The sequence below is a fragment of the Schistocerca gregaria genome, chromosome 4 (assembly GCF_023897955.1).
Source record: "Schistocerca gregaria isolate iqSchGreg1 chromosome 4, iqSchGreg1.2, whole genome shotgun sequence".
NCBI classification, from domain to species: Eukaryota; Metazoa; Arthropoda; class Insecta; order Orthoptera; family Acrididae; genus Schistocerca; species Schistocerca gregaria.
Window position 1 is genome coordinate 434,461,448 of NC_064923.1, and position 13,325 is coordinate 434,474,772.

General features: G+C 41.7%; 1 protein-coding gene across 4 annotated transcripts in view; it reads left to right on the forward strand.

Annotated features, from left to right (window-relative positions):
- LOC126365769 (acetyl-coenzyme A synthetase) overlaps positions 1-6,072 on the forward strand; it is a 60,709-nt gene extending 54,637 nt beyond the window's left edge. For all 4 annotated transcript variants that reach the window (XM_050008291.1, XM_050008289.1, XM_050008290.1 and 1 more), the window contains exon 12: positions 5,150-6,072. In XM_050008291.1, coding sequence (XP_049864248.1) covers positions 5,150-5,355 — 206 coding nt within the window. In that variant the 3' untranslated portion in view covers positions 5,356-6,072. The remainder of the gene's footprint in view (positions 1-5,149) is intronic.
- Positions 6,073-13,325: the final 7,253 nt, after the last annotated feature.

The window sequence follows — 13,325 nt, forward strand, 5'->3', positions numbered from 1 at the left end:
GGTCGTCCGTTCGGCCAGTGCTAAGATCGCCCAGTCGACGTCTCCTCTTCCTCCCGTCCCCCCTCCGACACAAGCACCTTTATCAGCTTCTGCCCGGACGAAGACCCAAAAGTCAGAAGCACGGGCCTTCAAGAAAGATTCGTCTTGTGCAGACCTTCTATGTACCTCGAACCCTCAGCCATCGACCAATCCTTCCACAAAACGACCTTCCCAGAAGGCTCATAGGAAGCACAGTTCTCCTTCCCCGCCATGGTGCATTTCTCCTCCCCCAGCGGTTGCCGCCCCAGGCCGTCATCCGTTCCACCTGGCCGCACCGCTGGTAGCCGAACATCTGGCCGTTCACCAGCGGAGGAAGCTCCCCCTCCCAGCCATCTTCACAAGATGGCCGATGAACCTATTGAACAAATGGACGATGACTGTCCGCCTCCTGCTAGCGGCGGCAGTGCTCGCTCGAAGCCGGGCCCTCGGCGGCCTTCAAGATGACCCCTTCTTGCATCTTCTTCCTCTCACGATGGCACTTATTCACTGGAATATTCGCAGCATTCGCTCCAACCGAGAGGACTTGAAATTGCTGCTCCGCTTGCACCGTCCGCTCGTCGTAGCCCTCCAGGAAACGAAGCTACGCCCATGCGATCAAATTGCCTTGGCACACTACACCACTGTGCGTTTTGACTTACCCCTGTGGCAGGTATTCCGGCTCATGGAGGGGTATGTTGCTGGTCCGGGATGATAACTACTATGATCCCATCACATTGCACACCGGCCTGCAGGCAGTTGCCGTCCGCATTACTCTACCCACTTTTACATTTTCCATTTGTACCGTTTACACTCCATCGTCGTCTGCCGTTACCAGGGCAGACATGCTGCAAATTATTGCTCAGCTCCCTGCACCATTTTTGTTAACTGGAGACTTCAATGCTCACCATCCTCTTTGTGGCTCTCCAGCATCCTGTCAGAGGGGCTCCCTGTTAGCAGACGTTTTCAACCAGCTGTCTTATCTGCCTCAATACTGGCGCCCCTACTTTCCTTTCCGACACCTCACACCTATTCCCATTTAGACCTCTCTGTATGTACTACCCAACTTGCACGCCGGTTTGAGTGGTATGCGCTTTCTGATACATATTCGAGCGACCACTTCCCGTGTGTTATCCATCTCCTGCATCATACCCCCCTCTCTGTGCTCAACTAGTTGGAACATCTCCAAAGCAGACTGGGGGCTCTTCTCTTCCAGGGCGACCTTTCGGGATCAAACCTTCACAAGCTGTGATAGTCAGGCCGCCCACCTCATGGAAGTCATTCTCACTGCTGCTGAATATTCCATCCCTCACACTACTTCTTCTCCACACCGCGTACCGGTCCCCTGGTGGACCGCAGCATGTAGAGACGCCTTACGTTCTCGTCGACGTGCTTTACGCACCTTTAAACGCCACCCTACAGTGGCGAATTGTATCAATTATAAATGATTACGTGCGCAGTATCGTCGTATTTTTAAAGAAAGCAAGAAAGCCAGCTGGGCTGCTTTCACAAGCACCTTCAACAGTTTTACTCCTTCTGTTGTCTGGGGTAGCCTGCGCCGGCTATCTGGCACTAAGGTCCACTCACCCGTTTCTGGCTTGACGGTCGCGAATGACGTCCTTGTGTCCCCTGAGGATGTCTCCAATGCCTTTGGCCACTTTTTCACAGAGATTTCGTGCTCCACTCATTACCCCCCTGCCTTCCTCCCCCGAAAACAGGCAGAGGAGGCTCGGCCACCTAATTTCCACTCCTCAAATTGTGAAAACTACAATGTCCCATTCACCATGGGGGAACTCGAAAATGCGCTTGCCCGGTCACAGTCCTCCGCCCCGGGGCCTGATTCTATTCATATTCAGATGCTGAAGAACCTTTCTCCTGTGGGTAAAGGTTTCCTTCTTCGTACTTACAATCGCATCTGGATTGAGGGACATGTTCCCGCATGCTGGCGCGAGTCTATTGTTGTACAGATTCCTAAGCCAGGGAAGGACAAGCACTTGCCTTCCAGTTATCGACCCATCTCGCTTACCAGCTGTCTCTGTAAGGTGATGGAGCGAATGGTTAACTCTCGTTTGGTTTGGCTGCTCGAATCTTGACGCCTACTTACCAATGTACAATGTGGATTTCGTAGGCGCCGCTCTGCTGTTGACCATCTGGTTACCTTGTCGACCTTCATTATGAATAACTTCTTGCGGAAGTGCCCGACTGCAGCTGTATTCTTTGATTTGGAGAAGGCTTACGACACCTGTTGGAGGGCGGGCATTCTCCGCACCATACATACATGGGGCTTTGGCGGTCGCCTCCCTCTTTTTATTAGTTCCTTTTTAATGGATCGACAGTTCAGGGTACGTGTGGGTTCTGTCCTGTCAGAAACCTTTCGCCAGGAGAATGGGGTGCCACAGGGCTCCGTTTTGAGCGTCGCTCTCTTTGCCATAGCGATCAATCCAATAATAGATTGCCTCCCAGATGATGTATCAGGATCACTTTTCGTGGACGATTTTGCCATCTATTGCAGCACGCAGTGTACATGTTTCCTGGAGCACTGTCTTCAGTGTTCTCTTGACCGTCTTTACTTCTGGAGTGTCGCCAATGGCTTCCATTTTTCTTCCGAGAAAACAGTCTGTGTTCACTTCTGGCGCTACAAAGATTTTCTCCTACTGTCCTTATGACTCGGCCCCGTTGCTCTCCCATTCATGGAGACAACAAAATTTTTAGGTCTTACATTTGACAGGAAACTTAGTTGGTCTCCACATGTCATATTTGGCTGCCCGTTGTACCCGTTCTCTAAATGTCCTCCATGTTCTAAGTGACATGTCATGGGGAGTGGATCGAAGCGTCCTACTTCGCCTGTATCGGTCGGTCGATCGTCTGCTCCATGCTGGATTATGAGTGCTTTGTATACTCCTCTGCACGGCCGTGCATCTTACGCCGCCTCAACTCCATACAACATCGGGGTTTACGGCTTGCGATCGGAGCGTTTTATACTAGTCCCGTCGAGTCTTCATGCTGAAGCCGGTGTATTGCCACTCACCTACCGTCGCGATATACTGCTTTGTCGTTAGGCCTGTCGGCTACTGTCAATGCCTGACCACCCATCGTATCGTTCCTTTTTTTGACGACTCTCTTGACCGTCAATACGGGTTGTATGTCTCTGCTCTGCTACCCCCTGGAGTTCGCCTCCTTCAACTCCTTCATGTTTCACTCACTGCAACCTTTAGAGTGGGCGAGAGCCACACGCCACCTTGGCTCCAGGCTCAGGTTCGCATTCACCTTGACCTCCGCTCGCTCCCAAAGGAGGTTACCCCCGGTTCAGTATACCACTCCCGTTTTGTCGAACTTCGCTTGAAGTTCATTAATATGACTTTCATTTATACAGATGGCTCTAAGACCAATGACGGGGTCGGGTGTTCTTTCATTGTCGGGGCACAAAGTTTCAAATACCGACTACATGGCCATTGTTAGGTCTTCACAGCTGAGCTCTTTGCCCTCTACCAGGCCGTTCTTTGTCTGCCGCCACAGACATTCTGCTTATGTCATTTGCTCCGATTCTCTGAACACCATCCAGAGCCTCAGTTATCCGTATCCAGTTCACCCTTTGGTGCACCGGATCCAACGCTCTCTTCAGCAGCTGGTGGACGACGGGTCTCCAGTTAGCTTTATGTGGGTTCCTGGCAATGTCGGTATCCCTGGGAACGAAGCTGCAGATGCCGCGGCCAAGGCTGCGGTCCTCCAGCCTCGGACGGCTTCTTGTTGTGTCCCTTCATCAGATTGTAGCACGGTCATTTGTCGGCGCATTTTATCGCTGTGGCATGCCGATTGGGCTGCACTTACGGACAACAAGCTTCGGGCCTTGAAACCTCTTCCGCAGCTTGGACGTCGTCCTCACGTCCTTCTCGGCGGGAGGAGGTTGTTTTGGCCCGGCTACGAATTGGACACTGCCAGTTCAGCCATCGCCATCTGCTGACGGCAGCACCGGTGCCGTTCTGTCCATGTGGGCAATTGCTGACGGTCTGCCACATTTTAACGTCCTGTCCGGATTTTACTATGCTGCGTCTTGATCTTGGCCTGCCATGTACTCTGGATGCCATTTTAGCGGATGACCCAGGAGCTGCTGCTCGTGTACTTCGTTTTATCAACTTGACACACCTGTCTAAGGACGTTTGATTATGCTGTAGTTTTTCAATCCTATGCCTGTTAATACGTCTTTTATAGTGTTGACCCTTTTAGTTGCTGTTTTAACCTTGTGCCTCGCGGTACATTCCTAAATTAGTCAGGGCGCTAATGACCATTGTAGTTGTGTGCCCTAAAACCACAAAAAAAAACAGTGATGTTGCCCTTGGCCGACTACAATACGTGCCCTGTTCGCTGAAGATCTGCTGTCATCGGCTGGCAAGATCACGCGATAAGAGCTATGACTGGCATACAAATGCATCACAATATCGATTTCACTAAGTGCTGTGATTGATGGAACTCGAATCTATACTTTCGTAATACAAAAATAGGCAGTGTACATGTTGCTGCACATAGAAGCTTGTCCCAAAACACACGGGTTTTTTTCCCGGTGGGTTCATTTTCTAAAGTACCCGAAGTTCTAAGCCGGTCAGTAAAACCTGAACCATTCAAAGATTGATAAGTTTAACATTTCTGAGGGAAAGTTTACTGTCACTTAAATGGGGAAAATGTGCACTTTCACTGAGGAGAAAGTGTACTTTTAACAGGGAAATCAGGTATATTTTTTTCCTTGTCCCCGTATACACCCTGTGGATGGTACTTCATCACAAAATAATTGTTGCAAATATTCTAAATTACAATGGTAATGGAAGGTCCTTGTTGGGAAAAGAAGGAAAGAGTAAAGGTCAAAACTTTCTGTACAGTTGTCTGAGCTCAAAGGTACATAAAGATTGAGGCTTCAACATGTGTTGTCCTTCAGAGCTAAGACTGACAGTAAACATACATCTGCCAAGCAGTTTTCCAGTTTTGTTTTTCTTTTGATTTTGCAGTGTCTAAAATGTACAGAGTTGTTTCCTTCATTCTTTCCATTATTTTCTGGATTACATAATTTTAATTTACATATATTTTATTTTTCTACACACACTAAATTTCTGAGAACCTGCAGCTTTTTTCTTCTCTATTCCAGTTCGTGAGAAAATTGGACCATTTGCAGCACCAGAAGTTATTCAGTATGCCCCAGCATTGCCTAAAACCCGTTCCGGAAAGATAATGAGGAGGGTACTAAGAAAAATTGCACAAAATGACAGAGACATTGGTGATATATCAACTTTAGCAGATGAAAGCATTGTTGAAATTTTATTCCAGAACAGGCCAGCTGGGCTTAAAGGTTAAAGAGCAACCAAACAATGTACCACTGCGTACCAAACAAATCAGTATTTGTAACATTTGTAAGTGTTGTGTTATATGTGTAAATGTTTTAGCTGCTAATTGTGTAAATAAAACTGAGAAAGGACTGACAGTTTAGATGAACATTGTTAAATGTGACTTCTTCCATTACATCTTCAATGTGACAGCTTAAATTATGGAATGTGGAAAATTTCACTGTGCATTGACAGAAAAATATAGGTTAAATAGATCCCTTGAAAATTTTAAATGTTGTAGAACCATGCATGCACAATGAAATTGACAACACATTTCCTGTTTCCTGCCACAGTTCCAGTAACCAAATGCACTCAGTATTCTATAAATGGAATAAATGTAATATTATTTTTTGCTGGACTTTTAGATGAAATGACATCCACTTTAGTCATTTTAATGATCTCATTGCCCTTTGTTGAGGGTTTGTGTTTAAATGACACAACAAATGCATAACAATGCAGAAACGATACATATCATTTCAGGAACAATTTTGTAATTAAATGTGCAAGGTCATATTCAGGATAAATATTTATTGTACAGAACATGAAAACATACGTCCAACTATTTTTAACTCATTTTGAGATTGTACAATTTATGCTTATTAAATTATGTTCAAAAGTTTTCTATTTTTGTGGTAAATATCTGTGTACAATAGGCAAATGAAAAAATAAATAAAATTTTAAAGTTTTAGATAGTGATTTTTATTCCTAAAAACTAAACTCATATCAAATTCCATTTTGTTTTTTAATAAAATATGACAAATAACATTGCTGCTTTCAAATTTGAAATAAATGAAATTTTTCAGGGATCTATATGGGTTACAAACAGGAATGCCTCTGATTAGGAATGCTAACCATTGGAATCAAATTTTAACTTTTTTACTCTCATTAGAAGCCTGCAAGTATGTCTCCCATAGTAGAAAAATGCCTAAATCCATGGCCTAATGCCTGAACAAATAAAACTACTAGGATGTAGATACGACATTGTATGACTCCGTATTTCTGTCAATGTGAGTCGATCCGTGACTTAATGTTTTTAAGTAGCCTGTTTCTCGACGCTTTGGTACAGCCCTCTGTTGATATTTTTGTATCTACATATCTTCTTAAAATTCAGTATAAATTGGGTTGCATATTACAGTCTAATTAGTCTAAATACATAGCCTGGAACTGAAATTTTCATTCCATTCTAATTTCTCTTCATAAAAAGGAAATTAATTTCATTGTTCACTATTTAAGGGAACCATTATCTTTGAGGTATGATGATGATTTTTAGAAAACATTCCCAACAAGCCTGTGGCGCGCTTCCCCAGAATGAACATTTAGTCTTGAAATGTTAAAAATTTTAATGTGATTTAAATTGCTTGAATGCAAGAAGTGTTAGATGTTGATACGTGTACAAAGAGGATTCATCGTACTGCCTCCATATATTGTAAAACTCTGAAGTTGAGTGATGATAACAAAACAACTAGCACATATGATCTATAGCAACTTGTCAGTACCAAGCTTTATGTAGAATTTGCAATCTAGTTAAAACTTTTTTAAAGTAAAACGTTTCTAAAGTAAAATTAGCAGTTGAACCATGTCAGCCCACGGATCTCAGGAGAAACAGATATTGTGGTGTAACACTGCCTACAAGTAAAAGGTGCCTGCAACTCTTGTCACTAAAAATTGAAGGCAATGGATCATTGCGACTTGAGCAGATGTGCAGGATGCCTTGCAGACATGCGTGAACCATACTGTCAGATTGGCGAGTTTGAAAGAGTGCACATTATTGGCATGAGAGAATGTGGTGTGGTAAAGTGCTGCTCATGGGGGGGGGGGGGGGGGGGGATGAAATGTTTGGGCAATGGAATGGGTGGGTGCTGGATGGTTCACGGAATGCTGTAGAACACAATGAGATGGGTCAGGTCCCACCACCACCACCACCACCACCACCTTGACATCAGAAATGGTGTTCTGCAAGTTTTTCTGTACATAAACATGATTCTGGTATACTTAATGATATAAAAAATAATATATAAATAACAATGTGAGAACTGCTTAAGCCAACAGTTTTCATAACATTGGTAGTAGCATGTGAAACAGTCACGTAAAGCCACTGGTGTGGTAAAACTTGCTTTCAGCTATTTATTAAAAAGTTAAAGCACCAGCGTCATTAAGCAGAATATCACCAGACTGCTTTGGAGATGTATGAATGTTATATTAATGAGAACGGTAGGTAGGGAGTATGAAATGAAGTTGAATCTTTCTTCAGATTGCTGAAAACCAGTCATTCTGGTACAATTAAAGGCAAAGTAATATGTTTGTTGAAATAATTGTAATACAAAATTTGTATCTTCATCCATTCAACTTGGAATTGTTGTCATGGTTACGACTGGATGTTCTATGCACACACAATTTGCAGTAACAAGAAGGTAGCCAATTAGTTTTGATCATAAGCCTGGAGGATTCCTTTTAGTATTAAGTCAAGATGAGCAACTGTGCTACCACTTTTTCATACATATACACAACACTGGCAGATATGTAAATGATGAGGTGTCATTCACTGTGACAGAATGCCCACCAGAGTGCATTAGTGTTGCTACCAGATCTGACAGGGTATTAAGAGACGTGAAGTGTCAGATATTGAAATGATCACTGTGGATGACAGATGTGGTGTACTGACAAGACATTTTCTGCAACAGACAGTTGGAAAGGGGCCTAATTGTAGATCTCCATTTGGCCTTCTGGTCAAATAATGCAATATCCAGATTTGTGGGGCATTTGGATGGGACGGAGTCAATGTTGGACTGCAGTGGAAGGTGATGGGAGGCATACTTGTTGTCAGTGTTCTGGTCAGTCACATCTGACCACGATGAGATCACTATTTTACACCAAGCACATCTTAATACCTTCACATCTGCACCTACCATCTGACAAGAAATAAGAGTCCCTGCAACATTTTAATCCTGCACACTTTGTTGAAGACTAGCAACTGCTGGACTATGGAAACAGTTCCACTGATAGGCTGCCGTTAACTAATAGAAACAGTAGCATTTGATGTAGTACCATGGAGACCAAGAAGTGTGGACTGCCAATAAATGGTCTTATTGTGTTCAATAATGAACTGCAGTCCTAGGCTACCTCAAATGACCAAAGCTGGTGTGAGCAACCAGAGGCCATGCCTAGGAAGAAAGGAAGCAAGCTAACAAATAAATGTGCATACATACGACCCTTCACCTAAGAGGTTATGGGAGATGAAGCACAAGCTTGGAACCATCCCAGCATTTGCCTGAATCAATTTAGGGAAATCTTGGAAAACCTAAATCTGGATGGCTGAAGGTGGATTTGAACCAGTCATCCTGAACGAGAGTCCAGTGTGCTGACTACTGTATCACCTCACTTGGTCATGGTGATTTAGGGAACACATACAGCACAACAATGTCACAGATGTCTTTTGTCCTCATGTTATGTCCCGTGCAAGAGGACAGAGATATCTTTTCCAATAGGACAATTTCCATCCATAAATGGCACATGTCTATGAGCTGTGTGATGAGGTACTCCTATCATCAGCAAGATCTGCAGATATATTCCAGATACAGTATGGGTGGACCAGATCAAATATCAATTATGTTCCAGTGTCAGTATCCAGGATATCAAGGAGCAGTTAGAATAGTTGTGGACCAGCTTGCTTCAGGATGAAGTGGCTATATTACACCCTTCCCAGCTGAATCGGAGCATTCATCCAGGTGAGTGGAGGTGCAACACCCTACTAAAAAGTGTGCTCATACTGTAAATTTTGTTTGTAAATTTGACTCAAAATTGTAATCAGTGAAATAACACCATATACTTTCACAAATCGTGCTGTTTAACTTGTTTCTCCTGTCCCTTTCTAATGATTCACTTCTGTTGTCAGTGTATATATTGACACAAAAAGATTTTGTCTTGAGTTTCACATGCATCCACGTACATAATCAGTCTATTTTGTTTTCTTTAATATAATGTAACAGGCATAATACTATCTCCTGTGGCCCTCTGAAAGCATTGCATTTACTCTGCTTATTTGGTAAGTTGTGAATTTCTTGGCAGTTTGTCAACAGTTGTCTCACTGTAACTAATACTTGTAATCAGCTACAGTGTCGGTAACATTTTCATGAAATTAGATTCTCTATGAGGGTAAAGCGAAGTATAGCCAATCTGTTGCAGAAATTACATGTCGATTCAAACCTCTTGACCTAGGTTTCAACATCTTTAAAAAGTCTTCGAAAGAATCCGTGATTACGTATACAATAGTTGGCATTATATACATGTTAAAATACAGGTAAAGAGAAAAAGCAAAATATAACTTACTACCATACAACAAATTATTTATACTCACTGATTACATAATATTGTAGGGGCACATTACAATTGTAGCCATAAGGCACCAATGAAAGACATAATTCAACACCATAACAGAAAAATGACACACATTATGCTAATCTTCATTAGACAGTACATCACTAACGTAACTAAGAATTGATTTGGCGACGAATCTTAGGTTAAGGAAAATTTTGCAAGACTGTGGCCAACATTTGTTTGTGCATGCAAAAGTGAAAATAATACCACTAATATGGTTTAGAACAATTAAAACTGTAACCAAGAAATTCAGTGAGTATGATGATGCAACAACCCAACATAGTGCATTTATTAGGTTACCGGCCAACTTAAAAAAAAAAAAAACTAATTGAGTGTAAAATTTAAAATTAAGTTATTTTACATCATTTGTGAGTGTGTATAATGTTAACTATTTTAGGTGTAACCATTGGTATTTCTAAATAAGACATTTTTAAAGATTTGGAAACCTAAGTCAAGGGTTTTGAATAAACCTTTCATTTATGCAATTGATTTGTTGTGTTTATCTTCATGAATACTCAACTCTGTTTCTGCATCCAGCCATGTTTAAAATTTTAAATCAGGCTCAATAAATCATGTCTGCATCTCCACACTTCTTTTCTCCTGAATCAGACACACACACACTTAGCCTTTCAACACTCATTCAAATTATCAGTCAGTTTGCTTATCACAGACGTCAGCTGTATCAAGTTTCATTGCACTGGGGTCTTATTTCTTGCAGAAAGAGAGATTAGAGTTGGCACTGAAAATCCTCAAACAAAAAGAAAGGAAAGGAAAGAAAGAAAGAGAGAAAGAAAACACTGTAGGTGACTGGATCAGTATGTGAGAGACCTGGATTTATGTCTCGTGCACAACTTACTGTACCTCATGCATCTTATTGGTGTTTTATTTTTAGCACTGTATTTGCCTCTGTTTTGGCACATATGTGATTGAATTGTTTGCATGATGTTGAGGCATTCCTGTGGGCAGTTAAGATACACAGATATGTTCCCGATACAACATGTGTGAGAGCAGTTGAGGCGTCAACTCTGTCCCAGTGTCAGTATCCATGATATCAAGTGTGATTGGTGTGTAATTTTAAATGCAAGAACTTTTGAAATTCATCCATTCAGCAGTTTTAAGATAATATTAAAAATACTTTAAACACCGTAACTTCCGCCCCTCTTCAACCTCGCAATATGTCCCCCTCTCAAACAGTGTGCAGGAAAACAGACACTTAAATCTTTCCATGCAAGTTCTAATTTATTTTATTAAGTTGATATTTTTCCATATATAGGTTGGCATCAACAAAATATTTTCACATTCAGAGAAGAAAGATGGTGGATGAAATTTCAGATGAAAACCTTTCGGCAACGAAAAATGCCTCTATTTTAATGTTTGACACTCCATATTACTTATCTGATATGGATCCATACTACACAGCAATTCGCCAGAAGCAGATTGACAAACTTCGTGCAAGCAGGTCTTTTAGTATGTATGTTGCATCTTCCAATTGTTCTGCCAATAAATCACAATCCTTTGTTCGCCTTCCTCACAACATTACTTCTGTGATCATTCCAGTTTAAGTTGTTCATAATTGTAATCCCTAGGTATTTAGATGAATTGACAGCCTTTGTTAGATTTGTGTGCTGTATTGTTTAACCAACATTTTAATGGATGCATTTTAGCAATCCATGTGGATTACCTCATCCTTCTCTTTCCTTGTATTCAGATTTTACTTTTTGCACGCTATAGATATCTTGTCTAGATCATTTGGCAACTGGTTTTGATCTTCTGATGACTTTACTACATAGCAAATGACAGCATCATCTGCAAACAATCTAAGATGGCTGCTCAGGTTTAGATTAGATTAGATTTACTTTCATTCCAATTGATCTGTAGTGAGGAGGTCCTCCGGGATGTGGAACATGTCAGGTTGTCTCCTAAACCGTTTATATACCTTAGGACCAGTAAATGGCCTATAACACTTCCTTGGGAAATGACAAATATCAGTTTTGCTTTACTCAATGACTCTGTTGGCTACTACGAACTATGATCTTTCTGACAGGAAATCATGAATACAGTTGCATAACTGAGACAATACTCAATGGGTACAGAGTTTGATTAGAAGCTACTTGGGAGGAACAATGTCAAAAACCTTCTGGAAATCCAGAAATATGGAATTCATTTGAGGTACCCTGTCAATAGCACTCACTTTGTGAGAATAAAGATATTATTGTGTTTCACAAGACTGATATTTTCTGAGTCCATGTTGACTATATGTCAATAGATCATTTTCTTCAAGGTAATTCATAATACAGATTCAAAAATTCTACTACAGATTGATGTCAAAGATATGGTTCTATAATTCCGTGAAGTTCTCTTATTTCTTTTCTTGAATATTCATGTGACCTGTGCAACTTTTCAGTCTTTAGGTACAGGTCTTTTGTTAATCAAGCAACTGCGTATTATTACTAATTATGTAACTATTATGTAAACACACTCTGAAAGGAACTGATATATAATCTGAACTGGAAGACTTGCTTTAAGTAATTTAAGCTGCTGTGCTTATAGCTGATAGAAGCAGCCACTTGACAATCTGAGGCAAAATATGCTGCCCACAGCAGCTCTCAGTTACTGAACTACATGGAATAAAATCCTCATAACTTCTGAATGATTTGTGTTAGGATGTTCAAACTGCATGGTTGGCTATGGGGAATGAAGGGAATTAGTATGCGCATAAATGGATTGATTTAGCGATGAAGCCCGCTTTCATTTGGATGGATTCATCAATAAGCAAAGTTGGTGTATTTGGGGGACTGAGAATCCACATTTCACAACTGAGAAGTCTCTTCACACTCAACGTGTGACTGTGTGGCGTGCAATGTCTGGTTACGGAATAATCAGTGTGATAGTCCTTGATGACATGGTGACTACTGAATGGTACATGGAAGATGATTTCATCCCCATTATCCACACATCTGTTTGTGCTACCACCTTATGAATATTTTTGACAGAATGCAGCAGCTAGGAATGGACACTTATAACATAGTGTTTTAAGTTGACATCTTAATTTCTCCTTAAATATGCATTAGGCCACTGCTGCACTAATACCACATATATATTCTCTCATTGGACATAATATGGAAGCAGAGCAGGCTTATCTACTCATGTGCCAGCAAACAAAATAGAGACTATTTTCAGCATTGTGTGATAGGTTTAAATATCTGAAGTTCATAATAAGTCCGAACTAAAATGAAACTTCCTGGCAGATTAAAAACTGTGTGCCGGACCGAGACTCGAACTTTGCCTTTCGCGGGCAAATGCTCTACCGACTGAGCTACCCGAGCACAACTCACACCCCGTCCTCACAGCTTTGCTTCTGCCAGTAGAGCACTTGCACGCGAAAGGCAAAGGTCCAGAGTTCGAGTCTCGGTCTGGCACACAGTTTTAATCTGCCAGGAAGTTTCATATCAGTGCACACTCCGCTGCAGAGTGAAAATCTCATTTAAGTCCAAACTAGTCTAACATCTGAATTACCAAGCAGATTTGTTGGAAACATATCTCAAATTTATTATCTTTTTGGATTAT